Source organism: Astatotilapia calliptera, chromosome 10 (assembly GCF_964374335.1).
Source record: "Astatotilapia calliptera chromosome 10, fAstCal68.1, whole genome shotgun sequence".
NCBI classification, from domain to species: Eukaryota; Metazoa; Chordata; class Actinopteri; order Cichliformes; family Cichlidae; genus Astatotilapia; species Astatotilapia calliptera.
The window spans coordinates 10,501,542-10,528,086 of NC_137431.1; the positions used below are offsets into that span (position 1 = coordinate 10,501,542).

Genomic DNA, 26,545 nt, shown 5'->3' on the forward strand with positions numbered 1-26,545 from the left:
CACAATACGGTAGGGGAAACAGTTCTCCTCACTCTTCCTGCAGCATTCAGCACTTCCAAAGCCCAGTCAGCTTTTGTACAAAGCAAAACCAAACAGCCTGCTGTGGGTTTTGTGAGGAATCACGTAGGGGACTATGATTTTGACCCGGCTCAGTGACTTCTTCAACTTTTGTCCTCATGGCTACAGACACCAGAAGGCTGCTGGATTAAAGAAACCAGATATAATCTCATAAGTAGCAGGCTTTAGATAAACTGGTAGGATGATTATATTTGGAACAAGGCTAGCTGTTTGGGCAGTCGGCTGCTTCCGTGAAGTTAAGAGGACGAAAGAAGAAAAAAGGGAAGAAGAAAGCAAGATCATGCCAAAGTCAAAGCATGCAGAACTGTAAAAAGTGTCTGCCTTGATCTTGGTGTTTCCAAAACCAGATGTGATGAGAAGGAGGCAGATCTGATGGACACTGCACACTCATATGGTAGTAACTTCCTAATCAAAATATAACATCAGCCTATAGGACATACTTTACAAGATGATGTGATAGATAATGTTAGATTCAACTATGACTTGAAACTAGTGATTAAGACCATAAATTTATAAGGAAAACCAAGAGTAATTTTCCCATAGACTTCTACATGACCTTCATTTTCATTAGTGCTGCAGTGTTTGCCACTGACTGCGTAAGAAAGCATGTACACGCACTTTCAATTATCAGCACCATTTCAGCGTCTCCCACCTTCTTCCATTACATGCTAATAAGTGATCACATGCAGAGCAGTTGTTGCACCATTTATAACAAGACTCACTGCAAAAGTCTGCAGCATTTCTTTGTCTGAGTCTTACTCTGCGATCAAATAATTCTGTTATATGATATGATATATTCAACAGGTTTTTGAAACCCTCAGGCAACATATTCTTTTGCTGACTGTGCTTCTGAGCCCAGTTCAGCTCTCGTTTCTTCTCGGTGTTATTCTGTGTTTTCCCATTTTGCCCTTTGCTGTTCTCCTTCTTGTCTCTTGTTTTTCTTCACGCTCTGCCACCTCTTCCTTCCTCTCCTCCCAGTCCTGTCTCAGCTTTCTCTAATCAACACCTCTGCCTTTTCATCACCCTCATTCCATTTCATCTGTTTCTAATCACACTGTCACATTAACAGGAAAGAGAAATCAGCCCACAGGAAAGATTAGTCCACATAGGTGGAGTCTTAACAGCACCTTTGTCTTTCTGTTTTCATGTAACCGAGAGACTTTTAGTCACAGGGAAAATATATGTACAAATTGTGTTTGACACCTTTAAAAAATGGTTGATCCAGTATACCACCACTGCTCACATTTATTATGGCTATCTATCTCCATGACAACATGAGTCAGTGGGTTGGAACTGGAGCTCAGGGGAAGATGGAAGGGAGATTGAGAGAAAGTAACGCATTATATGTTTGCATGGTAATGGACACCATGCTATCTCACCACTGACAAATAGGCCATGTAAAAGTGGCAGATTGGGGTAAGAGGCAACATGTGTGTCTCTAGTGAACATTTTATTGCTATAGTTTCCCAAGCATGTGGAAAATCTCATTGAAATGACTACTCCCTAACGGTTTTTATAGCTGTGTCAACCATCCTGTCCAGATGTAAGCAGTATTTAAACCTTTAGTGCATGTTTTTAATAAATGAAACAAAGGAGAAAATACAGGAGAATAAAGTTAGCATCACAATAATAAAAAGAAAGCTGGCATGCTTATACAATAATAATAATAATAATAATGGATTGGATTTATATAGCGCTTTTCAAGGCACCCAAAGCGCTTTACAATACCACTATTCATTCACTCTCACATTCATACACTGGTGGAGGCAGCTACAGTTGTAGCCACAGCTGCCCTGGGGAAGACTGACAGAAGCGAGGCTGCCATATCGTGCCATCGCCCTCTGGCTTGCCCATACAAGTGCAACTAGCTGACTAAAATGTTAGATTTAGCTTGTTAATCTAGGACTTTTTTAGCACCTTGTATCTACATAGCTATTATAAAATTAATGTTAGCTATCTATTAGAAATACTAAACAGCGTAGCAGATGGGTGTACCTTCGGAGACATCCATTTTTAAGCCTTGAGATGAGCATTTTTGGTCTCACCATCATGTTGTTTGAAACTGGAAGTGACAAGCAAGGGTGGGATCTCACTGTGAAAGTGCACACTGATTGGCCAACAGCTTTTCAATCTTCCTCTACCAATGAAAATACCATGAATAATTCTCCTTTCTGACACTAGAGAATAAAAAAGATAAAAACTAAATAAAAACTTTTAGCTAACAACAGTAGCAAGCCACTGTTGTTAGCTAAAGCACTTACATGCATAGTAATGTTACAGCGTTCTGAAAGTTTGTTACCTCATTTTGCAGAAATGTAGTGGACTAAAACTGACATCCATCCATCTTTTCATTTATTTAATTCAGGGTTGTGAGGGAGCTTGGAGCCTATCCTAGCCATCCAAGGGCAAAAGGCAGGGTGCACCATGGTCAGGTTCTCAGTCTGTCACCGAACTAACACAGACAGAAAGACAATATTCTCACTAACACCTATGGGAAATTTAGAAGCACCAATTAACCTGACCCCACTAACTGGATGTCTTTGGATTGTGGGAGAAGCCAGAGAGAACCCAGACAAACAAAGGGATAAAATGCAATCAGCACACAGAAAGGCCCTGGCTAAATGGTGGATTTGAACCAGAACCTTTTTCCTATGAGGCAACAGCACTAACTAACACATTGCATATCCAACTACTAACCAGGCCTGACCCTGCTTAGCTTATGGTATGGACATAAGCTGGAATTTTGGCATTATCGACTTATTTGACATATTCCGTATATGACTGTTAGGATCCCACAGTTTCACTACATTTCCTAGTCACGGGATTTTCCTAGAAGTTTATTTCTCCTTAAAGTCACAGTTTTTCAGTTTAGAAATTCATAAAAACCTATTCTGGGTTCTGTAATCAGTCTGCAGTCCATTTCACACAGAACGTTTAAGTAAGTTTTCTATTTTTCACTAGCAGACAGAATTGACAAGGATCGTCTCTCCCACTCAAAAGTCAATGAAGAGCCGGTAATTGCTTTCCCCCCTGGTGTAGGTGGGACTTAAATGAAGATTGCACCTGTTACGACCGAGAATGTGGCTGCAGGCAGTTCTATAGCTGTGCCTCTTCTCCTGTTTCCTGTTTAAAATTTAAATCACAATGGCCTCTGGCATAATGATGTATGCTACTTGATACAGTTTCATTGTTGAGGATTAATCCTGACACCACTCATGAATGGGCTGAAATGAATGAGTCATCACTACCATCCAAAAAAAAGAAGAAGAACAATGTAGTCATGTTAATCTCCTTTTCTTCGTGTCTAATCATCTGAACTGAGTCTGAATCCATTAGGAAGCTTATTTGTTCTCACGTGTGTGTTTTTCAAGTTAATAACATAGGTGATTGAGAAATTCTGGGAATTGATAGTGTGCTTTGTCCACACTTTTGTGTCAAAACAATTCATTCAAGGACATATCATCTAATAATACCTGCAGTCTCAACAATGCATTTCAAGCCACAGACCACCCTTTGTAAATAGGCCATCTCTATACCTCACACAAAGCGTCGGACTTCAGATTTTTCTTCACCGGGGCCCACAACAGCCACTGGGAGTTTTCTTCTGGATATTTGTCCATGTTTGTAAAGCCGCTGCCCTGTAGCATGAGATAGTCACAGTGACAAACACTTGCCCACAGCAGCATCTCTTCAGATCATTAACCACCATCCATCTCCACAGGACTGGGCACTGAGCACCATGTTGCCATTAATAAAATGCTTCAGCTCCTAAGGGGAAACCTAATTTGTCAAGTAGATGAAGTTCTCCACAAATCCTTCCTTTGTTCTCTTTTTCCCTCATCCTCCCTTATTTTTCTTCTGCTTCACTCCGAGAAGCACTTTTTTATTCTCTTTGATCCCACAACATTCGTTGCAGACTTAACATTTTCAAGCTTCGCTGAGTCATCTCTTTCCTGTATTTAAAAGCCATCATATTTCTAAATCCTGAGTGGGACATACTGTTAAACAGACAGCGTGTAAATGTTGAGGCTCACATACATCTTCTTTTTTTAAACTGCCTCTCTCTTACCCTTCCCTGTAGATAAAACAGATGATGAGCTTGAGATGACGATGGTGTGCCACAGACCAGAAGGACTTGAGCAACTCGAAGCCCAAACAAACTTCACCAAGCAGGAACTGCAGATCCTCTATCGTGGTTTTAAAAATGTAAGCACACACCAGATATTGTTATTTTAAAAAATGCAGTCATACTAAAATGCACTATATTGCCAAAACTCTGTTCTATTCCATTCTAAGTATTGTTACACCTCTCTAAATCACTGAGGCATTGAAGTGTTTCAATCACTTCCATGGCCACAGGTGTATAGCATCAAGCACATAGGCATGCAGACGGCTTCTAAAAATATTTGTGAAAGAATGAGTTGCTCTCAGGAGCTCTGGTACTGTGCAAAATGTCCAGTTGTGAAATTTCCTCACTACTAAATATTTCACAGTTAACTGCTAGTGGTACTATGACAAAATGGAAGAGATTGGGAATGACAGCAACTCATTAAGTGGTAAGCCGCATAAAATTAGAGAGTGGGGTCAGCAAGACTGAGGTGCATATTGAGCAGAGGTCGCTAATTTTCTGTGGAATCAACTGCACATGTGCTTCATGTGGCCTTTGCTCAAGTAAAGCACACAAAGCGCTTCATGTTCTTTGGACTGAGAAATCGTGCTTCTCCAATCCAATGGATAATACTGGGTTTGGCGGTTGCCAGGAGAGCAGTACTTGTCTGACTGCATTGTGCCAGGTGTAAAGTTTGCGGGGGAGGGGGTTTCAGGAGTGGGGCTCATCCTTTTTGTTTCAGTGAAAGAAACTCAGTGTTGTGGGAACAGTTTGGGGATGACCTTTTCTGTTTCAACATGACTGCGCACCAGTGCGCAAAGCAAAGTCCATAAAGACAAGACTGAGCAAGTTTGTTGTAGAAGAACTTGACTGGTCTGTATCTCAGCCTAATCTCAACCTGCCAGAACACCTTTGGGATGAATTAGAGCAAAGAATTCAAGCCAGGCCTCCTCATCCAACATCAGTGTCTGACCTCACAATTGCACTTCTGGAAAGAATGGTCAAACCTTCCCATAAACACACTCCTAAGTCTTGTTGAAAACCCTTCCAGAAGAGTTTAAGTTGCTATTGCTACATAATATTAAATGCCATGGATTAAAAATGAGATGTCAGTTATGTACATATGCATGTGAAGGCAGACAAGTGAATACTTTTGGCAATATAGTATATGTGTGCATCACATCATCAGACAACCAAATTTTCATTGAGTAGAATAACTGTAGAGTCTCATTTCTTCCACAGGAATGTCCAAGTGGAGTTGTGAATGAGGAGACTTTTAAACACATTTATGCACAGTTCTTTCCTCATGGAGGTCAAGTACACAGTTTTTAATCTTTTTTATTGCACTATGAAGCTTTTCTTTTTTTTACACTTTTCTTCCATGTGTGTTACAGATGCAAGCATGTATGCGCATTATCTGTTCAACGCTTTTGACACTGCAAACAATGGTTCCATAAAGTTTAAGGTACAAAAATGGACAAAATGTTAGTTATTTCTTTAATTTTCTGCTCTTTTTTTAATTTATGCTTTCCCACTTCCCTGATCTATTTTGGACAGGATTTTGTAATGGGACTATCTATTCTGCTGAGGGGAACACTAAGGGAAAAGCTGGAGTGGACGTTTCACCTGTATGACATCAACAGAGATGGATACATAAACAGAGAGGTGAGACTGTGTTGTTACAGTTTTAACTGGATATTATTTGTTATCTCAAATCTTTGTCTAAGCATGACATGAATCTCCTGTTCTTGCAGGAAATGACTGAGATTGTGAGGGCCATATATGACATGATGGGCAAGTACACCTACCCTGCACTGAAGGGAGACGTTCCACAGCAGCATGTGGATGCCTTTTTTCAGGTTCATTTCAAATTCAAATTCAAATTTTATTTGTCACACACACAACCATACACAGTATGATGTTTGGTGAAATGCTTATTGCTGTGCAATGCCCGACCATTAAATGACAGTAAGAATTGACAATAAAATTTACAGATTTACAGATTACTACAAAATTACAGACAACAAGCCATACTATTTGTTTAAATTGGATCAACTCCCTTTATGGAGTTTTTTTCACACTTTCAACTTAACTACATTTTTCAGTCTCGTAAGGTTTATAAACCCTAGTGTTTACACATTATGAAAGGAAAGCAGACTTTTAATGTCTCTTGTCATAACCCCGTAACTTCCCAAGAAACCTTTGTTGGTTTATAGCAGCTTTGTAGTCATTATTAGATTGTTTCATTAGGGTTAGGATGCAAGGCAATGCCACCAGAACAGAATCAACAAAATAAAAATAACTTTTTCTCTACAGAAAATGGATAAGAACAAAGATGGCGTGGTGACTTTGGAGGAGTTCATTGTAGCCTGCCAAGAGGTCAGTATTCTTCTTCATGTGTTTTTGTCAAATGAATTATATTTTAAAGAATTAAAATATAATATGCATAAAAAAGCAACTAGTTTCTTACTTAAGCTTGTTATTCTAGTCGTGAAACCACCACTACACCTGACTCAAACAGCCTCTCCTCCACACAGTCCTCATTCATAAAGTGGTCTACGAACGCTAACATTACGGCTAACAGGTGGATTTTCCCATTTCATTGCAGCTAGCTAACAATTAAAAGCCACTTACTGTTTGAAAGAGTGAATGTGAACAGTATATCCTCTGTTATTTAAACATAAAACTAAAGTGACTCTTTTAGATTGCTTTTTAGATTTTGTTTCTTTGTTTTCTATTGAGTTATTGGTTCTTTTAGTAGTTAGACTTACATTAAATTATATTAGCGATCAGCAGCAACCAACTAACGCACTGACATCATGTTATGTACTGGTGCAAGATGGCACTATACATGTTATAAAAACTTTAAACACTTTTTTTTAATCCAGATTCACAGACATTGTTAAATCTGGCCCTTTTTTAGAGAAGGACTCAGTGGTGTATATTAGCCTGAATACATGCAGTGTTAATAGTGTAAATAGTGTAAAGTGTAAATAGGCCTACATAATTTCACCAGTACTTAAATTTTTTTATGTCAAAAGTCAAGCATAAGAAAAACCACAATCCATCAGATGATTTCATTTCACAGACACAGGTATTCAAAATAATTCCATACACCATTTGTCTTATTTCTCAACAGGATGAAACTATGATGAGATCCATGCAGCTGTTTGAAAACGTGATGTAGAACAAGCGGAGAGGGTGGAGACAACCACATGGAAAAATGAGAGGGCTGAATGTGAGTGCGTGTGTGTGGATGCATATGTGCAGTACATCCAGTCTCTCCTCCTCCTCCTCCTGTTTTATCCAGCTGTGGTCAGGATATAGGCTGAATCCCCCACAATGACTTGTATGAAGGGACTGGACTGGGATGCTCTTTAGTGCTCCTGACGAGTTTCGACACACAACACAAAGTGACTGATGTGACAGACATGGATTTTAACACATTCGTCTCTGTTCTGTCATGAAGACATGAAGATTGGCCTGTTAAAGATAAAGCTGCTCATCCATTATGAGGCTGCTCCTGACCAGCGAAGGGCAATGTGCTCAAGAAGCTGATCGTTTTATTTTCTTTTTTGCCAAGAAGCAGTTGGGGTTTGTTTATTTTTTTGCTTTTTTTTTTTATTGTTTTTTTGCCAAAGTATGATTGCATGCTTGTTTTATTTCCAATTTTTTTGACAGATTTGACCATAAGTAAATCTATACTTGTGTCCCATCCATCTTGCGGTTGACAGATATGAGATACCGCAAACGTTGTACGTTGGTTTCACTGATGCGGTGACCCTTGTAAATTTGTGCTGGCCTGGATGTCGCTTGTGTGCTGAGTCTGTGTTATGCTCGTCTGTCCAAAACTTACAGTACAAGTCAAATAATTTTAAAGCAGCACATTTCCTGGGTCTTACATGGTGTGTGTGTGCTTATCTTTTCTTTTCTTTTTTTAGTGAAAAAGAAACCAATTCATTCTTTTTTTCATGTTTTCATCTGCTGCTTTTCGGCTTGTGGTCAAATTGGTGTATTGTCAAAAATGTGTTTTTTAAAAAGATTGAAAAACGAACAGGAATAAATTTTAAACAGAATTATGAAATGCCCGCAAATCAAAGATGTTGACGAAGAGGCTTATTAGATGTTCATTTGCACAGATGACAAGTAATCGGGATGTGACTCTCAAATGGAGACAGCGATGCCACAGAAGAAGTTTTGTCCAAAAGACATCACTGTGTCAGAAAAAGCAAGATTTTGCTGCTGGTCCATTCCAGCAAAGAACTGAGAAAGCTTCTGATAATCTTGCAGGGAAAACCGCTGAATGTCAGCTTTGGAATGTGATATGACACTGAGGACAGCTCCATTTGTAATAATGAACATTTGGCACTGTGTCCTCCATTTAAACGAGGACAGTGATGTCACACTGACGTACATGGTACACCGAAAATAGGGTTTTTTTCTGTAGCAGTAGCCCACTGAAGGTTTCCTGTGACTCGTGGTGTATTTAAATGCACCACCATAATAGAAAACTCACAAGACTATCGTAGTTTAGGCACTAAAATATTAATTGCTGTTCTTTTTCGCAGTCATTAGAGAGGCTCTTTTTTCTGCACCGTGCGACCGTGTGACATCGCAGCCTCAGGTCTTGGAGATCTTATTTTGGAATCAGATTATTAAATCTCACCAACAGGTTCATTCTAAGCCATATGAATAAATGTGTCCATTCTTAAATTTGAGTGGTGTGCTACTTTATACTGGTGTGCCTATATTTTTGTATGCTATTAAAAAATGTAATAATTATTAGAGCAGAAACCTAAACAGATGAGTGAAGAGCACAAAAACACAGGGCAGGCTCTAAGGAGTCACTGAAAAATTTAATGAGTATTGTTACGGCCCTAGCTGGGCCTCCTGAAACTGCCCTTGTGTGGGTGTGGTGTTTTCTCTCCGCCTCTTCCTCTCTTGCTCCACCCCTCTGTCTCTCTCTTGCTCTTCTCTCTCCCCAGGACACAGCTGCTGTTCATTGGCCTCATTTACCACCTGGGCCCAGTTAGCAATCACCTCTCCTAGGTCATATAAGCTGGGGATGAACTGGGTATGAGAGAGTGTTTTTTCTCTGGTGTTCCCACATTGTGTGTTGAAGGTGTTGGGAGAGATCCTATAGTGTGGAGTTGTGGAAGCAGTTTGCAGTGTAGCTGCTTCACATGAGTAGTGTGGGCTTGTGGGCCTCGGCAGCAGTAAAGCTAGCTGCTGCTAGTGACAGGGTGAGCTAGTGGGCCCCTGGAAGTGCCTCCTCGTGGTGTGGAGTTTGTTTGGTTGTTGTGTTCTTTGTTGTTGCAACCTTTTTCTTTTTCTAGTGTTATTGGTAAAACAGCGTTGCCGGCTCCTTATGTTAATTTTATCTATAATAAAAACTATTTTATTTACTAAGCACCTCTGTCTGTTCTCCTTTCATTCTGTTCTGGACCCATTTGTTACCAGTCCACACACACCCCTAGACCTTCATCGTGGGGACGTAACAATGTGGGGGCTCGTCCGGGATATGACTGGAAGGAACAGCGGTTAGGTTGTAGTGTGTTGTTTGCCGGTGGCTTGTGTAGTTGTGTTGTATCTGCTATACTCTCTCCAGTTAGCACAGGGGGGTGTCTAGCTGAGCGTAAGCTCCTCCTTCAGGCACTCATTTTTTTATTTTGCCTTTTTTATTTTCGGAGTAATCCCAAGTGGGGATTAGTTCCCTGTCGGGGGTAGGCTTGTCGGTGCTTTGTGCACTTGATGCTTAACCTTTAAAGTTCAGAAGCTCCAGAAGCTAACTAGGCTAAGATTTTAGTAGGTAGGTCTGGGGAGAGGGTCGATGGTCCATCCATCCATTCGCTTCCGCTTATCCTTTTCAGGGTCGCGGGGGGCGCTGGAGCCTATCCCAGCTGTCATAGGGCGAAAGGCGGGGTACACCCTGGACAGGTCGCCAGTCTGTCGCAGGGCCAACACACAGGAACAGACAACCATTCACACTCACATTCACACCTAGTGACAATTTGTATTATCCAATTAACCTATCCCCACAAGCTGCATGTCTTTGGACGGTGGGAGGAAGCCGGAGTACCCGGAGGGAACCCACGCAAACACGGGGAGAACATGCAAACTCCACACAGAAAGACCCTGGCCTGATGTTGGAATTGAACTCAGGACCTTCTTGCTGTGCGGCAACAGTGCTAACCACCGTGCCACCGTGCTGCCAGGGTCGATGGTATTTTTATTTATTGGTTAACCTGTGGTCACACATATTTCCCACCTGTTTTTGATTTGTGTGTTGGAGGTGGTGTTTCTTTGTTGTTATTGTTAGCCTCAGGTAGTTTTGAATGGCTACCTTTGATGTTGCCATGTTTAAGGCAAACCCTTCGCTTGTCCAGCTGGACGCCTGTAGGAAGAGGGATTTGCATGAGGTGGCAGCAATTTATGGCATTTGTGTCTCCATAGCTCTGCGTAAGGCTGAGCTGAAAGCTGCTCTTATGTCTGGATTGGTGGAGAAAGGGATGGTGGCCTTGCCGGTGTCTGCCAGTCCACCTGAGCATGGTGTAGCGTCTCAGCCTGTTCCGCAGGTGCCAGCTCAAGCTGTAGCTCCATCAGTGTTTACGCCTGTTGCTCAGGGGTTGCCTGAGGACAAATAGATGACACTGCCTCACTTCGAACCTCTCTCCATTGAATCATCAGTAGGCTCTAAGCAGGATGCTAGGCTCTGTGTACGCCTGGCTCGTCTTAAGTTGGAAAAGGAGGATCGTGAAAGGGAGTTCCAGTTAAAGGAGTTGTAACTTAGGCGTTTAGAGGCAGAGCTTGCAAGGGCCAGGGAGGTTGAATTGAAGGAGGTGGAGGTGGAGACAGCTGTCAAGTTGCAACAGTTGGAACTCCAGCCGGCTTCCCTTCCTCCAACTGCCTCCATTCGGTAGGCAGATGTAGGGAAAAGCAGTCGTCTGGTTCCGGTGTTCCGCGACAGTTACTTCGAGTCATTTGAGCGTATAGCCACAGCCTTGCACTGGCCACGGGATTCGTGGGGCATTTTGTTACAATGTAAGCTGGTAGGTGAAGCTCAGGAAGTTTGTTCCTTATTGTCCGCTGAGGACAGTCTGAATTATGACAAGCTAAAAAGTGCCATTCTTCTAGCTTAGGAGCTAGTCCCAGAAGCTTATAGGCAGCGTTTCCGGGGATTAAAAAGGGGACAAGGTCAATCCTACTGAGACTTCGCGAGGAAGAAAAGTGTGCTTTTTGATCGGTGGTGTCCAGTGTTAAGAAATCAGTTTCACCCCGGTTCTTTTATTTTTTTATTTTTTTTTTATTTTTTATTTTTTTTTCCCTCAGGCATCCAGAGACGGCACCGGAACTCAGTAGTCATTTCACAAAATCTTTATTCATCTTCATCTAAGCATGCATCTTCTAGAAGGGAAGACGTGCAAGGCCGGTGTCCCTCTGCAGACCTTCACTGCTTTGTCTGTGAAACAGTTTTGTAGAAGTGACCCCATCGTAAAACCCCCCAGTGTGTGCTGGAAACTCTGTCTGTGTGTGTCTGCACGAGCATGTGAGTGCCTGTGTGTGCGCATACCCGTGTGTCTATGTGAGTGCACGTGAGTGACTGTGCATGTAGGTGTGGGTGCGTCATAACAGTCAAAGCACTGTGTGTCTCTGTGTACGTGACTTCCTGGGGGTCATAAAAGTAATCTCACCCAAGCTACACACAATTCCTCTACACAACATAGAAAACAGAGTTAACATATTACAAACACTGAGACCCCCACTCTGCATCCACTGGGCCATTGGCCTCTTGCTGTCTTACATTTACAGATCATGTGGAGAATCTCCTGCAAACCTACTTCTAAGTGTATAACACTTAAGAGTTTTATTAAAGGTATAAGCATCAGCAACCCCCAACTGTAGCTTCCTGTCTCCTTTTATGGCAGGCAGATCCCCAGTATCCATAAATTCATTTCTCTCTAAACAATTACACACTCTCAGGCCTACAACTAAGCCAAACTAAAACACAGACAAACAAATCCTTCCCTATTCCTCTGATCTAAACAAATTTAACACATATTACACTAATTATTTTCTTGTACTCACACCAGCAAAGCTACAGACCTGGCGTCGATGCGTGAATTAATGCTGATAGAGGAATTTAAGAACTGCGTCTCCGAGCGCATCGCAGTACACCTTAGCGGACAAAGGGTTTCCTCATTACAGCAGGCTGCAACACTGGCTGATGAGTTTGCCCTCATCCATAAAACCAGTGTCATTAAGCATTACCGACGCGATGCCTCAGTGAAGGTTAGCAATGTGCCAGCTGTGCCGTACCCAAAGAGCGAGGTACCTGTGTCCCGTCCCAAGGTGAAAAGAAAGTTTTTCTTCTGTTTCAGGTCTGGCCATTTGATAGCAAATTGTGAGGCCTACAAACAGAAACAGTTGGTCTCGAGAGCTAGGAGTGTGCCAGCTAGCAAAGCTGATACAGGCGTGATTTCAAGAGCCAAAACAAAGCTCTGTTTCTTCTGCCACAAACCTGGCCACCTGGTTGCTAACTGTTTGAAAGCCCACTCAAAGCAAAAAGGCTCTGCTTTGAAAGGAGTCAATCGTGGTTCACAAACGGACAAAGTTGCCAGTCCGAGACGACAGTTGGAGCATAATTGCTCAGTGGTGTCTTTTGGTCACTGTCAGAGGTCGACTAATTCTGAGCTGCCACCTGTTGACCACCTGTTGACCTGTCTTCCAGATGACCTACAGTGTGACAGATTGTGTGTGACACAACCATTCCAACCTGCACCTCTGGCTAGCCAGCATGCCTGTTGCCATGAGCTAGCGAAGAAGTGTCTTTGTGTTTCAGAAAGGCCTTCTAGCTATTCGCTGGGTTCTCCATATGTGATGGCTCAAAAAAAATCTGGCTGTCACTTGGGACACTATGTTGAGGGACTTGAGCCAACCCGATTCAGTGTTTTCAACCCATCAAAAAGGTCTTGGCAGATTTGGCAGGGTATGCTTAACCATTATTATGGTGCACGGTAGGTGATAGATTTAAGATTTGTGTAGGACATCCTGTGGCAAACCACTGGTTTGTATTTATGGGAGGGGGTGTTACGGCCCTAGCTGGGCCTCCTAAAATTGCCCTTGTGTGGGTGTGGTGTTTTCTCTCCGCCTCTTCCTCTCTTGCTCCACCCCTCTGTCTCTCTCTTGCTCTTCTCTCTCCCCAGGACACAGCTGCTGTTCATTGGCCTCATTTACCACCTGGGCCCAGTTAGCAATCACCTCTCCTAGGTCATATAAGCTGGGGATGAACTGGATATGAGAGAGTGTTTTTTCTCTGGTGTTCCCACATTGTGTGTTGAAGGTGTCGGGAGAGATCCTATAGTGTGGAGTTGTGGAAGCAGTTTGCAGTGTAGCTGCTTCACATGAGTAGTGTGGGCTTGTGGGCCTCGGCAGCAGTAAAGCTAGCTGCTGCTAGTGACAGGGTGAGCTTGTGGGCCCCTGGAAGTGCCTCCTCGTGGTGTGGAGTTTGTTTGGTTGTTGTGTTCTTTGTTGTTGCAACCTTTTTCTTTTTCTAGTGTTATTGGTAAAACAGCGTTGCCGGCTCCTTATGTTAATTTTATCTATAATAAAAACTATTTTATTTACTAAGCACCTCTGTCTGTTCTCCTTTCATTCTGTTCTGGACCCATTTGTTACCAGTCCACACACACCCCTAGACCTTCATCGTGGGGACGTAACAAGTATGAAAACTGTGTGAATCATATGCCATGACATTTGCAAGTCCTCAGAGTTGAAGCTCTTTGGGTCATGTTAATTAGCTTTTTTTTTCTCTTCTTACCCATCTGTATTCATTTAGCTCAATTATTCAAACTGTGGGGGAAAATCAGAAAAAAAGATTTTTGGTGAAGAAATTGCCCATCTATCAACTTCTTGGCATTTATATTATGAGTACAGTTCTGCGCAAAATTTGAGTTAATCTTTCTTCATGGTGATCAGATTCTTACAGTACTTTTCTGCATTCCTAATTTCATCAATTTTGACAAGATCCCAGCATCGAGCCCAAAACATGACAAAGCCGTCATCATGTTTTACATGTGGCTGTAGAGAGTCACTGTTGGGTCTCCACACGTGAAATTTCAGGTTTGTATCAATCATTCCGTAAGACCTGTTGCCACAGATTTTCAGTCCAGTTCTTCTGTAACTTGGCACACCTGAGACTGCTATCCCCGTTTCACTTCCCTGAGTGATGAAGCATCAACTAAACAGTTAGATGCATCGCTCATGTCCTGTGTCAGGCCTTTGTTGGATTTCTTTTTCTACTTTTTACTTTCAAATAGTGTCGATGTGCAGGAGATTATTTTTCTAGACCTGCCACTTATTTTGTCCTTCACTTTATGTCTTTAAGGACACACTGCACACCATACCACAATATGCCAAGTTTTTGGCTAAAGCTCTTTAGGGATTACCTTGTGATGCAAAAATATTGTTTTATGCCTTTCAAACTGTGTTATCTTTGGTATTTCTCATAGATTGACTCAGAAAAGGGAAACAAGTGATGTGATTTTTTGACGGGCTACTAGTAAAATGCTTAAAGAGACAATTTAAAATTGGTTCTTTAAATTGGTTCAAGGTTCATCCTTTGAGTTATGCGTCCTAATTCAATCATTCTTGAATGACTGATAGATCAGTGTTGAGTGGCTTAACAAATAAAAAAATACTTTTTAATACTTTATTATTGTAGTGTCTTTCCATTACAGTATAAAACACCTTGTTGTTGCTGTGATTTGGCATTACATAAATAAAATTGACAACAATACAAGAAAGGCTGGCTACTTGGAAGTAAACTGTAAAGAAATAAGGAAGAGCTCGAGACTTTTTCACACTGCTGACACCTACAGACAGATTTTCAGTGACAGAAGAACATAATAGGTTTGATGGGATCGTAAAATTAAAGGTTTATGTAAAGAAAACATCTTAAATGACTGTAGTATGCATGGGGAAATAAATGAAGGACTATAGTGTTGAGACGTATTTCAAAATGACCGTAATTCCTAACAGTCAATGCGCGTTTACACTTTTCCAACACAAACAATGGAGCTAGCTTTAAGACGCTCTGTGCAGCGGTCCTGTAGGTGGCGGTGTGGGCTGATTTTTTCGCTCCGTGCCTCATTGAGAAAAGAAGAAGAGCGGGAGCGCTGTAGCACGTTAGTTAGTGGCTGCTGGTACCATTTGGTTATTCTTCTACAGCATATAAGGAGTTTGTCAGCGTCCTCGTCTCAAACATGAACGGGCTAGATGAACCAATGGCGCCACAAACGTTCCTTTACGGTGAGAGCACAACTTTGTTTTATGTGTGACTTGAGGTTGTTTTATATTCTGTGTTCTCGTGTTTTTTGGCATTAGCAACAGAAAAAATGACACGTAGCATGCTTAGCTACACGTGCCTTGTTCCAGACGAAGACAGTGGACCTGTTTGCATTTAAAACATTTAAAATGTCTTGTGGTGTTGGTTGTTATGAGTCGTGGCAGGAGGTTGAATGAGTCTTGCTGAGCTGCTGTGCTTCAGACCACTCTGCCACACACGTGCTTGGTTATCAACATGGCGGCCCCAGTGATTTATTAACGGAGTTGATATCTGATCAGTTTCTTTAAACAAAGAGTTAGCGCTGCTGTTCTACTGAAGCACCTGCTTTTTTTTTTTTTTTAGATGAACTGTCCATTTGAAGCTCTTAGAGCTGACAGTTTTCTGCTGGCCGGGGAAATTGGTCTCAACGTGGCTTCAAACACACGCGGACCGCGTTGACCTCCCCACCGCTCCTCCTGCGACTGCATTTTAAGCCACCCCAGATCTTAAAGAGTGTTTCTATTCTTCATCTGTCGTTCTGCTCCCCTTACTAACTAAAATTTAACCTCTTCTTTTAGGGTGGATACTTCAGACATCGTTTAAACAGCAGATACGGTCACAGTGTACTGTTTTAATGTTGCAAATTCTGAGGTGGTTCTAAAAGAGCAAGAGCTAAATATCTTTTTCAAACACAGAAACTAAGCCAAATCGTTCTAATTTGATAATAGACTGTCTCCAGTTTGGTGATGCTTATCCAAAGCTCTGCAATTGGCTTTTAACCAAGGTTAATTGAAATGTCATACCTGTAGAGGATGCATATTGGAATATTAACATGGCACGTGTCTTTTGCTAGGTGTTTCAGAACTTTAGCATAAGTTTTGATGACGTGATTTTCACTTCTTCCCCTTCTTCATTTGAGGGGAATTCCTGCTGTTGCCATGTGGCAATGTTCACCCCTTGTTCTGTAGGGCTCCCTCTTGTGTGCACCTTATATGTAGCGCTTTACACCTAAGTGATTGGTTCTACTCATTTTCTACTTTTGTATTCTTTTAAAATTAATTTTATTTTAATCTCTTCATCAGGGTGTGTGCTGGAAGCTGGAAAGGAAGTGGTCTTCAATCCTGACGACGATGACTTGGAGCATCAGTTGGATCTGAGGATGGTGAGTGTCTTTCATGCAGTTTGTTCATCCCTGTATACTTGAAGCTGTTACGACACAGTGTACGAAATGTCATTGTGTCCCACACACTGAGCACATTGCTTGTGGTTGTGTGAGAAGGATGCAGCCAAGTGGTACAGTGAATACCAAATCGTTGGTTAACATTTTCAGTTTGAAATTTTCCACCACCAAAACATCAAATGTTCTGTTGTGTCTTTAGGTGTGTGTGGACCCCAGCACAAAAGATGAACTTCATATGGTGGAGGTAGAAGGGCAGGACGCAGAGGGTCAGAAGGTCAAGGCAGTTCTGGTTTCACTTAAGCCCTCTACCTTGCCAAGTGTAAGTAAACGTTCTGCTTGAAAACACACCTTGGCGACCAAATAATTTTATGCTTTATTCTTCCTTAGCCTCACTGAGGGGCTTCTGTGCTGCCTCAGGAAAAACCGCTGTATAGTTTTGCAGCAGCTGGCTTATTTGTGTGTTTTGCTGCAGGCATGTCTTGGTGGCTACACAATCACGCCCCCAGCAGTTTTTCGCCTGAAGGCAGGTTCTGGTCCGATCCATATCAGTGGACAGCACCTTGTCAGTGAGTATTCATAATTCGGAGAATGTGGCGAAAACCCTCACACAATCAAGACTCCTCATAGCACAGCAGACGGAGTAGTTTTTTTTTTTATTATTATTATTATTATAAATTCCTTGTAAATTGCCCCCGCAGTGATGGATGCAGATCAGTCTTTTGATGAAGACGATGAGGATGACGATGAAGAGGAGGAGGATGTCATAACATCAAAGAAAAGGCCTGCCACTTCCCCTGCTGCAAAGTCTCAGGTTTGTTTGTTTTTGTTTTGTTTTTTGTTTTTTTTAAATTGGTTTTAGTATAAAGTGTAAACTTGTCACTGTAAAACGCATGACTGACTTTTAATCTCATACACAGAAAAAGATGAAAATGGAGGTGGAGGAAGAAGATGATGATGAGGAAGATGACGATGAGGACGATGAAGATGAGGAGGATGAGTGAGTGTCTGACCACACAAATGCTGTGAAGTCTTTAAGTTGCAGTCCTCATGCGAACAGATGGTAGCTTTACATCTTTCCTCCTTCTGCCTCTTGGAGAGCCGATGACTGTAGGCGATCAGTTGTTAAAGATGGCCAGCTCTGGGCAAAGCGTTATTTCATATTTGCGTCACTGCATTGCTGGTAAAAGAACATACCTCTGCTCATCTTGCTGCCAGCATGTGTAGCAGGCTTTTGTTGAAAATGACCCTTTTTTTTTTTTTCTTTCTTTTTTTTTCCCAACCAACTCAAATTGTGAAAATAAAATTTATAGCAAAGGTCAGATGGCTTTTGAACACTTGTTCTGTCATGTTTTATAAGAGCTCATTTGTTACTTGCTAATAGCGTGGAAATAATGCTTAATGGAGGTTGCTTCCTAACATGATAAAAGCAAAACTTGTAGGAAACCATCTAAAAACTGGTTATATTTGTAGCCATGACAGTGTGCATAGTAGTTACTGTTATTTTGAAACTAGGGAAAAAGTTTTCTGGTCCATGTCAGACTTTTCAAAACCAAACCATGTTCATGCTACAGAGGCCCTTCGTAAGGCTGTGTGATATGACCAAAATCTCATATCCCGATATAAGACATTTATCGTCCTGACAACAATATCACAAAAATTCTACTTTTTCTGTAAATTCTGTGATTCTCGGGCAACTTGACTTGCAAGAAATGTTTTCAGCTGGGTGTCATATACCTGGAGTTGAGTGTTAGATAAGTTGAAATGGCCACAATTTTCTTGAGTATTTATTACACATTGTGCTACAGGGAAAAGCCTGTTCTAAGGTTTGTTTGTTTTTTAGCAACTGACAGCTTTTTAGCTTCTCGGCCGTAAACACTGCATACTATTTCACGGGATTCTGTTTATTTTGAAAAATCTCAACAGGATATTCACCTTCATTGTGAAAGGTTTATGTGGGGGGGGGGAAACAAGCGGATGTTGGAGCAATCGTGGTTGCTAACAACGCATAAAAGCAGTCGCTTGTCCGTCCATAGTGTGGTTATTTTAATGTAAGAGAATATATAGAAGTTTTCATATCATCATCCGATATCGTTATATCGAACAGCCCACTCCCTCACTCCTCCCTCCAGTAAATGGCTACAGTGCCTTATGACTTGTGTTCATCTTTAAGTTGCATTTCTCTACTGGGATGGTGAGGACAACAGTTTGGAGCACTGTTGCTTTTAATTAAGCTTTGACCTTGCTGCAGGCAAGAGGTCAATTTGAGGAAAAAAAAAAAGTTGAACTGCTATTGCTTTAATCTTTCTCATTTCTTCAGGGATGATGATGAGGCTGATGACGACGAGGACAACGAGGAGAGCATGGAAGAAGAATCTCCCGTTAAGGCAAGCAGATATCCTTATCGCGGAGTTTTAAATTGAAGCTTAATTTACACATGCTCACTCTGCAACTGACAGCTGCCCATTTGTTACAGGCCAAGGCAGCTCCAGCCAAATCTATACCATCCAAACAGACGCCATCCAAACCCAAAGCACCTGCACAGAATGGCAAGAGTTCAAAACCGAACACTCCAGCCAAAAACCAGGTAACAATCGTTTACATGAGCAAGAATGGCGAGCAAAGGCAAATATATTAAAAAAATTAAATTCAACACTTCTAATGTCTAGACTTTAATTTATTTGTATTTATTTTTTTGCCCAATGTAGGAAAAGACACCTAAAGGAAAAGGTGACAAGTCTCCCAAAACCCCACCAACTCCTAAAGGACCTTTGAGTGTGCCAGAGATCAAAGCCAAGATGATGGAGGCAGTAAAAAAGGTTTGTTCTTGGATGTCCTTTGAATCTGTTTGGCATGATTAAAATTGCAAATTGATTACATTTGTTTATATTTTTCCTAATAGGGAGTAACGTTACCTAAAGCCCAGCCCAAGTTTGAGAACTTTGTGAAACATGGTCACAAGGTCACAGAGCCCAAGGTATACAACAAATTTCTATTGCCTGCTATTATAACATTTTTACTTTCTTAGATTATTGTGAAAATGTAGCTACTGGCTGTAATTTGATTTAAATGGAGGTGGTGTACTGGCATTTATTTGTCATGCCACTAGGGGGCATCAAAGTCCAAATATTCCAATCATAAGTAAGGAGGAAGTTGTGTTGCAGTAAATGAGAGACCATGTTGCATGAACCTGCTCTGTTTTTGACAACAATTTAAGTCAGCTGTTTATATATGGGTTTTTTTCTCCTCAGGTCATTGCAGAGCTGTGGAAGTGGAGGCAGGCATTGAAGGAATAACAGACGTTGCAGTTTTATCTATTTTTATAACTTGTTTATGCCCTTAGCACCTCTTAAACCCTCTGAAGCCAAACTGAGTGCCTCACACTTGTCCTTAAATCGCTCTTTACGTATAGGCCACTTCAATTTGCCCTCCTGGATGAAGAGATTGGAGAGGTAGTGAGGGGCGGTAGCTGTGCAGTACTGGTGCATAGTCCACCTCCATCACCCTTTTGTAAGAGCACAGGGCTTAGGTTTTTTTGTTGGTGGGGTTTTTTTTTTTTTGTTGTTTTTTTTTAATAAATCCTTGCATTGTTTTAAACTTATAATATCTGGCACCAGATAGTGGAGAATGTTATGTTGTTTCTTCATCTTTTTTTTTTTTTTTTTTTTTTTCTCTCCCCACTTTAGTAAGTTTGATATACTCTTATTAAGAAACAGTTAAAACACACCTATTACACAATTTAAAAACAAATACACGCTTCACCAGGGATCTAATACTGAAAATACTCTGAAGTTTGTTTGGTTTAGTATAATTAAGAACAGGAACACGTGTCACTCTTTCTAGAACATTGTCGTTTCTTTATTATAATTTTAGATTTGTTGCATCATAATCCTGTGACAGCGATTTCTCTCCCTTCAAAATGTGTTGGAGATGTATTTTTACCGTCCAAGGGGAAAACGATTCAGCCAATCTGTTTGGGCAACGAACCTAGAAGTGGCGTAATAACACATTTCAGCTCTGTGAAACCGTTTGCTCTGTGTTGCCATGCCTACTGACAGCCCAGCGGCCAAAGGTTACATGCTCAGTAACTGTATGTGTGAGTTAATTTGCAAATGAATTGTTTAATGTTTCATAGAAATTTCTACTGGTATCAAGTTTGAAGATGCAGTTTGACCAACTGTGGTTATTCTGTTCTCAGTGCATGAGGCCTGTTAAAACCCAAGACCATTCCATGCTGTCAAGTTTTTACGACTTTTCAACAGACTGTCCCTCAATTGATAAAATAAAATAATAAATGTGTATCTTTGTTATTGTTGTTTGTTTAAAATTAGGTTTCTGAGTTATTACAACATTCCTCTTGGTGTTTCATTGACAGAAGCGATGAGACTGGCAAACAACAAAATCAAGTGTTTCCATGTGACCTTTGAACACATAACTTTTTATAGGCGTTTTGTCATCTGACAAAGGAACCATTTTACAGAAATGCAGATGGGCTATAAAGTTCTCTTTGTAATGCTGTTAAATGCCAAGGCCACTTTAGTGTACACTGGCCACGTTTCTAAGCAAGATCCTTTTGATTTTGTTTGATCAAACCACTATAAAGAACCCCTCCGGTGTCAGCACATTTTACTCAAATATTCAGATGTGCTGCAGCAACCTGCAAATGGCTTACCATGTGAATGATTGTGCCGCTTGAAAGGGAACCTTCACCCCCACATTAAGTGTACATATTTTACTGGTTATTTAGATTCTTCGTATAAGCTGCCTGTTATGGGAGATGTTAAGCATCTGCCTTCCCTTGATTATAATGGAAATAATTGGTACAGGATGTGGTGTTTTGTTTTTTTTAAGGAAAAACTGCAGTTTCATGCAGTAAGTACCTCTTTGCTGAACCACACCTGCCAACTCACACTGCAGAGGGAAGTGTGACAATGGGCTTGTGGTCATGCTTTAAACACTGATGGCTTCCCTCTCTTCTGGTGTGTGGATGTAGTTTAGTAGAAGTACAGTTAATGTTGTTTTATAACAAGGTTTATAGATTTATTTATTTTTACATTTTGAGTCCCACAAGGTTGATCCTGATGTATTAAAGAAAGGGTACACATGCCTATGCCCAAACAATGCAGGTGGATAAATAGCTCTGTGAGGTGAACTGTTCCTATAACACGAGAAGCCTCGTGCAAGAGACCCTGTTTATTTAATAAGTATTCTGTATCAATGTGGCTTTCTATTACGTGTATAGTAAAAGTCCCTTCAATTCAGCGAGGTACGTTTCTGATTAGCAGTGCTATCTGGCTGATTAGAGTAGGGGATGTATGGTGTTCAGAATTTAGACAAATGTTTTTCAACTTTAAAAACAAAATGGATTCCACATGAACGCCACTGTTATATATGACAATAAACCAAAAGCAATTGAATTGAATCTTACAGGACAAGACAATAGATGTGTTTCTTTTTTTGAGGGTGAGGGACACTGGCAGAGAGGCGTTAAAGGTTTGACCCTTTTAAGAAAAACCAGTATAAGTAGGTTATGAGGAAGACACTACAGCCTCATAAACGGCGAGGAGGATATAGATATAGATATCTATATAGATAGCTATATATAGAGAGATATATAGAGAGAGATACACACCACTAGGTGGCATTAAAGGCAAAGCAAAGCAGCCAGCTAAATGATGTGTGAAGGAAGGAAGATGGCTTTCCTTTAGAAGGAGAACTGTGTGGCCTTCATGATTTCAGCCTCCTCAATAAGAAATTTATCTGCAATTGGAGTCTGATATGTCTGCACTGCAATACTCCATATTTTCATTGTCTTCATTTTGAGATGGCGCAAATCTAAAAGCCAGAAATTCTTTCCATTTTTAAATGCACAACACAAATTTACAAATAAAAAACAAAACAAAAAAAAATCTTTTTTAAAAACTGAAAATTTATTGTATGCAACAGATATTGTGACAAAACAAAACAACAGTAATCAAGACAAAGTCAAAGACAAGGTCACAACATTTCTCAGCAAAACACTAGAAATTTAGAAAAATCCGTATTTGTAGTTCCAAATTCACTCCTGCAAATGATTAAAAAAAAACAAAACAAACTATAATGGTTTGTGGTTGTATGATTTGTCTGTTTACACAGGGGAAACAAAATATTGGTAGCACAGAGCTTCTCATCTTGGATGGCAGGTTAAATATTATGCATTCAGTCCTCACACATGTTTTTTTGTTTTGGGGGGATTTGTTGCCCAATTGTTGACATAGCTGGCAACTTGACCCACTATGCTCCCTCATGTGTTATGGCACTCTGATGGCAGCAGCAAGATAACACAGCCACATGCCAGAATTTAGTTGTTTTTTTTTTTTGGGGGGGGGGAGAGATTTGCTTACAACTGGCGCGCCCCAAAGCTCTTCAGACACCAAAGTGCATTGCAGAGGTTCACTGAACCAAACCTGTAACTGATCTAAAGGGTCTACTGCCAGTGTCACAGTACAGCATTTTGGCAGAATGAGGCAGGACTGACATAGTACGTGGGTGGTGTGGTGTACATTAGATAAGCACGCGAGCAGTAGGTACAGATCCAGACAAAACAAAGCCAATAATCTTGGTCTCAGGTAAACAGCCATCATTTAAAATATTTTACTGAATTTAATAAAATAGAGTAACATCACAGGTTAGTACTGGTGAAACTAAAATACAAAATAAAAAGTGAGGTCTCCACCTCCTGCGATACATCTTTGCAATGCTTCAATCTCTTAGTTGGACGAGTGTAAATGTTAAAGTGTTCCTTCAGCCTCAAACCAGGAACGTTCCTGTTCATACATAATCCTTGTTGCTACCACTGGATCTGGGGTTGGAGATGGGATACTTTGGTCCACTTTGACGCCCTTTGCTTTTTGAACAGCTTGCTGCCAGAATGCCGCCTCCCACAACGGTCAGGAACGCACCAGCCCAGGCAATGAAGATGGCAGCACCGAACTCATACCTAGAAAAAAAAGTTAGTCAGTCAAACAGATGAACTATGCCAAGATGACTCGATATTCAGAGTACACAAAGGTCAGTTTGAGATCGTAATGTACATACTTAGTGTTGACAGGGGTGAAAGGGTTGTAGAAGGCCCGGATGATGTCATTCGCATACCAAGAGCAGGCAACAATGGCACACAAAGCTGTGGCAGAATACACAACAACATTATTCACTCTGTTAACCTTTTAAAAATAAATAAATAAAAATTAAAGACAACCAAGTCAGATTGCTCTTTACCTCCAATCAAGATAATAATTCCACCACCCATTGCAGTGCGGGACTTGCGCACTTTGTCATCTCCGCCACAGTTGGTACACTTCATCCCCATGCAAGCTACACCCAGACCAGCCAGCGTTACAATAATGCTCACAATCATGAGGGCGCGGGTTGCCTGAAGAGCACCTGGTTTAAAAAAAAAAACAAAAACACAAGGGCCAGGGTTAAACCATCAGTTAATGTGACAAACATGAAGCACTCTGTAATATGTTACATGGATTACAAGGGTGTGGTGACAGGCTGTAGGATTTACTACCGTGAATCTAAAAGGAGGTAAAAAGAAAACAGTAAGCAAAACAGCAGCATTTTCCTGCAGCAATTTATTGGTAACTATACTAAGCTGTCACTTATATTTGCAGACTTATGTGTTTAGATTTTCTATGTGGAAGAAGGTGGTGGAAATACAGACACAAACACACAACAGAGAGACCCGTCTCTTGTGTCTCACTGCCACTCCCTATAACAACGACACACAGAAACTGGCTCTACCCGGAAGTCTAACAAAGCTCGAGGGGGAGGGGTTGGGGGGTTGGGAGCCTGGCAGTACATGCATGAGAGTCTGAAACAGGTCTAACCAGGTTTCAGGTTTCATTTCAGGAAGACGCTCCCAACCTTAGGCACTAACAGATCACATTTTAAAGCAGGTGCACACTTTGTTTATTAAAAAAAAAAAAACCCACACCATCTGACAGAATCTGGGTTTCACTAAAAATCAGACAACGAGCTCAGAAACGACTTGTTCGCACTTCTGAATTCGTGTTTTTCCTTCCCCAGTTTTGGTATCCATTGTTGGTAAAGAAATTTCAAGCATCCATTTCTGAACAACAGGCCATTATTTACTCACTTGCTCCATATCTAACCACCAGGTTTAATCACACAGTACTTATCAGAGTTGGATTGGGTTCATGTTTGAAGAGGTGATACGGCACTGCCGCAGATATTGTAATCAAATGTTTTGACAAATAACCCAAAAAAAAAAAAAAAAAAAGCCCTGATACAGATGGGTTTGTGTTTGTTCATTGAAACAAATGGTCTATGAACCATCAAGTGAATTAGCTATTCACAACTACAAGTTATGTGATCTGTCCCACAGTGACTTTCAGGCAGTTTGACCCCAGGGCACAGCTTCGATCAGCTAAATTTGAAGCACGGGAAATAAAGCTGCCCTGCTACTATTAACCTACTTTTGCCACTGATTTATAATAAGAGATAAGAGCCATAAAGATGGTTGGAATACGACAGGAAGAACTCTTTGGTCAACAAGAATGACCTAGACTTTACAGCTCCATCACCCAACTACACTTTTTTTGCTTTTCCCCTGGAATATAGTCGAAAAGGAGCTGCCATTCGGTGTTTGTTAGAAACATTTGTGGCTCTGCTCTATAGAGAAAGGTTTTGCATATGGCCTTCAGACATAGATGAGTAAATGGTGTCAAATAAACTCCCACACGGAAAGGTAAGCTCCACATGTGGGTGGGGGTGGGGTGGGGGGTGTTCTCGATCATACAATGGTTTATAGGTAATCATTGCCAAGGTGTGCACAGACATTCCCTTGTGTAAAATAGAAGATAAGTTTAAACATTTGGCCCGTTAAAAGCCTTTATGAACCTGAGCTGCTCTGCGCAGGTGTAGCCTTCCTCGGTGGTTTAAACAGGAAAATTAAAGAACGAGTGATTAAACCGGTTAGACCAGTTCTAGGAAACCAAGAACCAAGCTACAGACTGCGCCAAAAAGTTAACAGAAAGATTTAAAGTAGGCACAATCTGCAAGTCACTTCCTACCAGACATTAAAATTTCCTCTTCTATCTTAGGAACAATGACAGTACAACAAGTTGCCGCAGTATTCACAGTAAGCCGGAGCCTGCCGTTAAACTTTTAAACTATTTGGCCCATTACAGAGAGAAATTATGTGGACGCTCGTACTTATTTAAAAGCCATCAACCGTGTTACTTACTGTTGAGCTGCAGGATGGAGTCGTACACTTTACACTGCATTTGACCTGTGCTCTGGAACGCACAGGACATCCACAGTCCTTCGTACATGGAGATCGCAGTGATGATGTTGTCCCCGACGTAGGCAGACATCTTCCACTGGGGCATAATTGTACCAACTACGAGTCCAATCACGCCCAGAAGAGCCAGGGCGAATCCCAGAATCTGAAGACCCGAGTTAGCCATTTCTACTTCTTCTCCGACTTGACTTTGAAACAACAAAGGACGCTGTTCACCTGTTCAGGTACTCCTCAAGACACAGACTTCTCTCTTCTTTAAAAAAACAAGTCTGCTTCCTTGCGAGGAAAAAAAACTGGCTCGTCTTTTGCTATCTAGGCACGTTTTCCTTAGCTTTAAAAAATAAAGTTAGCAAACAACAGCTATATGATTTCTCGACGATTCCTCACGCACCTGCTTGGCTGCCGCACCTTGAATGGAGAGGAAATAACGGGAGCGAGCTTTTTTAGGCGGTTTCACAGGTGGGCGGGGACGCGCACGTAGTTTCGTCTGCCGTAGCAGCAGACACCTGAAGTTTCATGATGTAAGTGTTTCCTGAACCAGACCACTGCGAT

At 41.2% G+C, this 26,545-nt stretch overlaps 3 protein-coding genes across 5 annotated transcripts in view; 2 read left to right on the plus strand and 1 right to left on the minus strand.

The window, feature by feature from the left end:
- The window catches only part of kcnip1b (Kv channel interacting protein 1 b), a 29,273-nt gene extending 15,457 nt beyond the window's left edge, over nucleotides 1-13,816 (plus strand). For 2 of the 3 annotated variants that reach the window (XM_026182429.2, XM_026182430.2), the window contains 7 exons: nucleotides 4,160-4,284; nucleotides 5,429-5,498; nucleotides 5,581-5,651; nucleotides 5,744-5,851; nucleotides 5,941-6,045; nucleotides 6,503-6,565; nucleotides 7,326-13,816. In XM_026182429.2, coding sequence (XP_026038214.1) covers nucleotides 4,160-4,284; nucleotides 5,429-5,498; nucleotides 5,581-5,651; nucleotides 5,744-5,851; nucleotides 5,941-6,045; nucleotides 6,503-6,565; nucleotides 7,326-7,373 — 590 coding nt within the window. In that variant the 3' untranslated portion in view covers nucleotides 7,374-13,816. The other variant, XM_080307020.1, reaches the window with a different exon arrangement.
- Nucleotides 13,817-15,333: 1,517 nt separating this feature from the next.
- Nucleotides 15,334-20,985, plus strand: npm1a (nucleophosmin 1a). Its single transcript, XM_026182605.2, has 11 exons — nucleotides 15,334-15,493; nucleotides 16,592-16,671; nucleotides 16,889-17,008; nucleotides 17,162-17,255; nucleotides 17,388-17,500; nucleotides 17,607-17,686; nucleotides 19,007-19,073; nucleotides 19,163-19,273; nucleotides 19,395-19,505; nucleotides 19,589-19,663; nucleotides 19,938-20,985. Exons 1-11 carry the CDS (start codon nucleotides 15,448-15,450, stop codon nucleotides 19,980-19,982), a joined length of 942 nt encoding a protein of 313 aa, XP_026038390.1. The 5' UTR covers nucleotides 15,334-15,447; the 3' UTR covers nucleotides 19,983-20,985.
- A 1,610-nt stretch (nucleotides 20,986-22,595) lies between these two features.
- On the minus strand, nucleotides 22,596-26,419 carry LOC113031118 (claudin-7-A-like). Its single transcript, XM_026183011.2, has 4 exons — nucleotides 25,937-26,419; nucleotides 23,944-24,108; nucleotides 23,764-23,848; nucleotides 22,596-23,665 (listed from the first exon to the last, which is right to left on the minus strand). Exons 1-4 carry the CDS (start codon nucleotides 26,157-26,159, stop codon nucleotides 23,497-23,499), a joined length of 642 nt encoding a protein of 213 aa, XP_026038796.1. The 5' UTR covers nucleotides 26,160-26,419; the 3' UTR covers nucleotides 22,596-23,496.
- Between the last annotated feature and the right edge of the window lie 126 nt (nucleotides 26,420-26,545).